Source organism: Echinops telfairi, unplaced genomic scaffold (assembly GCF_000313985.2).
Source record: "Echinops telfairi isolate 266 unplaced genomic scaffold, ASM31398v2 ScPeMD7_7458;HRSCAF=8496, whole genome shotgun sequence".
Lineage (NCBI taxonomy): Eukaryota > Metazoa > Chordata > Mammalia > Afrosoricida > Tenrecidae > Echinops > Echinops telfairi.
The window spans coordinates 2,425,883-2,430,398 of NW_022111358.1; the positions used below are offsets into that span (position 1 = coordinate 2,425,883).

A 4,516-nucleotide genomic window follows, 5' to 3' on the forward strand; every position below is an offset into this window, starting at 1 on the left:
ATGATTCCACTTCCCTACACCCTTTTCTGTACACCGTAATCCGATGATTCCACTTCCCTACACCCTTTTCTGTACACTGTAATCCAATGATTACAGTTCCCTACACCCTTTTCTGTACACTGTAATCCAATGATTACATTTCCCTACACCCTTCTCTGTACACTGTAATCCAATGATTACAGTTCACTACCATGGGTAGCTCAACTCCAGCATATCCAAGACTCAGTCAGCTGGGGAGGAACCCAAGACTGCTCCCTCATCTTCAACCCAGAGACCCAACAATCCAATCCTCTCACACCCGAATTGCTCCCACATTCAGCCCCTCCTCCCTGTCGCCACAGCTACTGCCTTTGCCATTTCTCACGGGATCTCTTTCCATAGTTCCTTCACTGGTCTCCCTGTCTTTACCCTCATTCTCTCTAATCAATCTGCAGCTTAAGGGATCAACTGCAAATGCAAATACGGCCAAGTCCCTCCTTGGATTGGAATAGCTGCAGACAAGGCCTGTCCCGATCTTGATTCTCCTTCTCAGTCTCACAGTTTGAAATGCTGGCACCCTATGTGCCAATCTTGTTGAGCAATTAGAGACTCCATCAATCAGCAAGCTACTGACTGCCTCAGCGTCCCTGCTGACACTGTTCTGTCTGCCCGGAACACCCTTGGTTGCAGCCCCGTGAACCGATGCATGTACCTCTCAGGGCATTTCTTCAATGAAGTCTTTCCTCTGGCATCCTCAGGTGCCCTGACCCTTCTTCTCCTTTGTGCCCCGACCATACCCTACACAGCACCCACAGACTTCTACCCTGACATCTAACCCACCTTATCATATTCACTGGCTTATGCCTACTTCTCTCACTGGATGATGTCAGATGAAGGTGTGAACTACGCCTATCAAGTCAAAGCACTTAACTTTGTACCTAGGTCACTGCAGGGGCTCAGGTGAACAGCTACCAAGTGAATAATAATGGTTTAGTACTGGTCCTAACGTACCAGCTTAGTACCTAGCCCTTAGCATAAAGCTTTTATGTGTCTTCCCACTTTCTCCTTCTGTCCACTGGAAAAAGCCGGCCTCACCCCTCTAAGAATCAACTCAGTAGAGGGGGGCTCATGCTGTGGTTTCAACCAGGCGAGGGATCTGGATGCTTAAACAGGAGAGGGTTTGTTGCTTCCGAGTCCAACTCGGGGCAAAAGGACACCTCTATAGCATTCAATAAGTGGGGCTGGAAAGGAAGTTGAGGAGGAGGGAACTTGCCACTCCAGAGACAGAGACCTACGGCAGGCCTGCTGACGAGATGGGCATGAGAACAAGGGATTCCTCAGTCTTCCACAGCGGCATCAGCCAGTCCCAACAAGGACCACGGGTCAAATTCACAAGTAAACACAACGGAACAGTCTGGAACCCACTCTACTTCATGCTGCCGTGAGCGCTGGCTGGGCCCTTGGACAAGTCGCAGCAGTATGATGGGCAGGTAATTGCCACAGGTGTCTCCAGGTCACCAGGGTGGTGGCGGCTACTGTGCTGGGGAGGGAAAGGGTTTCCTCAGAGCCCCACCTCTGAGATGTCTGGGTGGAATTTCAAGCGGATGAGAGGGTAGCGCGGATTAAAACAGAAAACTCCTTTCTAGACCCCGGGTTGACTTGTCCCAGATGGGAGAGGTGGGTATCTTATTCCCCATGCAATCAAAGAGCTCGGAGAGCGGGGGAGGCTGAGGCTGGGACGTGGACCGTCGCCGCATGCCTCATTCTGGAAGCACAGTCACTACTCCCAGGACGGCGTTTCTACTTGTGGTCACAGGAAGGTCAAGGGGTGCTTTAGCAGCGGTGCTGTGCACACACCCTCACGAGCACCGTGAGTGCCAGCGCCAGGCCCATCCGCCACACTGCGAGCACTAATGGCTCCTGGGAGAGAGCACGCCACCTGCTCCTGACTATCCAGAACCTGCGGCTCCACGCCACCCCCAAATTGTAGCTCCTTCAGAACTTATTTGTGATGGAGAGGAAAGCCCTAATTGAATACAACTGAGAGATGTGGGGAAGACAGAAACTTGGAGTCCTGACTCACCATTTGGGACTTGGATGAGAACAACCTAAATACAGTAGCTGGACTGAGCAGACGTTCCCAGAGCCCTTCCCTGAGCAGTTTGCCAAAAGGCTGGTTTGCTCATTGGTCAGAGGAGACTCTGACCCGCCACACTGCCGGTCTCAGGAGGAATCATGCTACAGCCAGATGCTGATTGGCAAAGGACCAACGGCTGTCCCTACTTCAAAACCAAAGCCAGCAGTGGCCACCCACGGGGACGTGCGGCAAGATCTGCCGCTCTGTGTCCACGCCTCTACCGTGGCGATGCAGCTCCCTGGCTCGCACTTCCCAACTTCCAGACCCTTCCCCAGACTCAGAGATGTCCATGCATGGATACATCCTGGCAGCCAGAGCTCTACCTACTGTGGGAGAGGGCTCAAAGGCAGGCACTGCCGGTTCCTGCCGGTGTAATCGAGTCGAAGGGATAAAGCACACACGAAATCACTGAGAGGTCATTTGAATGATCTAAGCCCATGAGTGGGAGCACACAGCAGGTCCCCCAACTCACTGCTGTGGCTGCTGCTCGACCTGCTAGTGCCGCCATCTATGACTTCAGCGGTAGATTCGGTCGTGTTATTACGCTGCTTCTGATGGGCACACGTTAAAATGAGCTGGCCCGCAGGCCCTGGCACGTGTCCCAGCTGGGTGGTGGGGACACCTGGAGTGTGAGCACGTTGGGTGGTACGTGTGCCACGACAAATAACCCACCGAGGAGGACCCACCAGGACTTACTTTGCAAACTTAATGCAGAACTGAGTGAAGTACTTCCGCGTGGAAGCGAGGTTGTCTCGGATGATGGGGACATTCTGCTTAATGTGAAGAATGACGGAGGTGACGTAGGGGCTCTGGTCACCAACGTGCTCCACATTCTGCCACTGCATCTGAAAGGGAAGACAGGACAGAGCAGCCTTTAGAGCAGCAGTTCTCAACCTTCCTCACGCCACGACTCTTTCATACTGCTTCTCACATGGTGGTGACCCCCAGCCATAACATTGTTTTCATTGCTGCTTCATCACTGTCATTTTGCTACTGTGATGAATCGGGCGACCCCTGGGAAAGGGTCGTTTGACCCCCACAAGTTGAGAACCGCTGCTCTAGAGCCTCCCCCGGAGAGCAGCCTCATCACTCTTTGGAGCAGGGGCAGGTGGAACAGAAATGAAGACCTCGGCATGCTCCCCAGGAGGAGGTCCCCTTGGGGAACTTTGTTCTAGCCGTCCTGCAGGGGCCGGTCCGGAATAAGAACAACCGTGGCCATCTTATCCTTGACAGCCAGTGTAACTCAGGGCCTTTCCCGTCCCTGACCCCTTCTTCAGCCAGCCTCCTGCCCCACCTACGCTGCTGGCTGCTTCCCTGCCTTGTCTCCATGTCCCTGGGAGCACCCTTGGCAGGCAGATGGACTGAGCGTCCCATTTTCCTGTCGCTGATCTGCCAGAAGAGGACTGCAGGAGAACAGGGCAGGTCCGCTGCTTGGGAAATCAGAGGAGCAGCTGGGCTAAAAGTCACACCTGCTCTGAGTGTGGAGCTGGGTTTGACGGCCGGCCCCTTTGACAGACAGGATTGTGGCACGTCCATACACCAGGAGACAAGTCGTTGAATACTGGCTAGTCGTTGAATACTGGCTAGTCGTTGAATACGGCACGGACTAACAAAAACTAAAATCCGGTAGAGGACCAACTGAGATCTTTCTCTCAAGTGAGCTGGGAGGAGTGTAGGGCTTTTTGAAAAGGAAAGGATACATGAGCCGATAGGCGAGATTTGCTTCAAGATAACTGAGGTCGGGAAGAGGCTGGGGGCACAGGGCACATAGGATTAGTGTAGCTGGACAGTAGCTATATGGGAGTCATAGTACTATTCTCTCTACTGGTATATACACTTGAAAAAATTACAATAAAGTAGTTTTTAAAGGTGCACGCGTGTGGGAGCTCGTGTGTGCTCTAATCTCTGTAGGGTTATGTTGGGGTTCTGGTCAAACCCTAGAGGCAGATCAGAGGGCCGGTCAGTGACATGGAGAGCAGCACAGTGGACTGTGTGGGTGACCAGGGGGTGGGGTGGAGGGCGGGGAGAGGAGCCGCAGTCACGTGGGCCCTGGCCAGGTCAAGAACACACGAGTGAGTGACTGCTTCGGCCCACGTCTGCGCAGCCTGTGGAGAACAAGGGGAGCGCTCTGGAACGGGTCTGCAGTGGACATCGCTTGTACTGTGACAGTACTGAATCCTATCATGAGTCCCACGTATCTACCACACTTCTTGGCCTCAGTGGCTTAAGGCCCTGGAAAAAGAGGGGAGAGAGAGAGACAGAGACAGGCAATGTGGGGTCGCACCTCTTCCCAGGGGTCTCCCTGGAGAGAGCAAGGGACACGCGACCGCCGGAGCAGGCGCTCGGCTGAGTGCCCGACAGCGCAGCGCTGGACGGTCTGCTCAATGCAAACCGGGGAAC

At 53.8% G+C, this 4,516-nt stretch overlaps 1 protein-coding gene across 1 annotated transcript in view; it reads right to left on the bottom strand.

Moving 5' to 3' along the window:
* VPS53 (VPS53 subunit of GARP complex) overlaps window positions 1-4,516 on the bottom strand; it is a 139,494-nt gene that overhangs the window by 16,071 nt on the left and 118,907 nt on the right. The window contains exon 18 of the mRNA XM_013005825.3: window positions 2,813-2,961. Within this exon, the coding sequence (XP_012861279.3) occupies window positions 2,813-2,961 (149 nt within the window). The remainder of the gene's footprint in view (window positions 1-2,812; window positions 2,962-4,516) is intronic.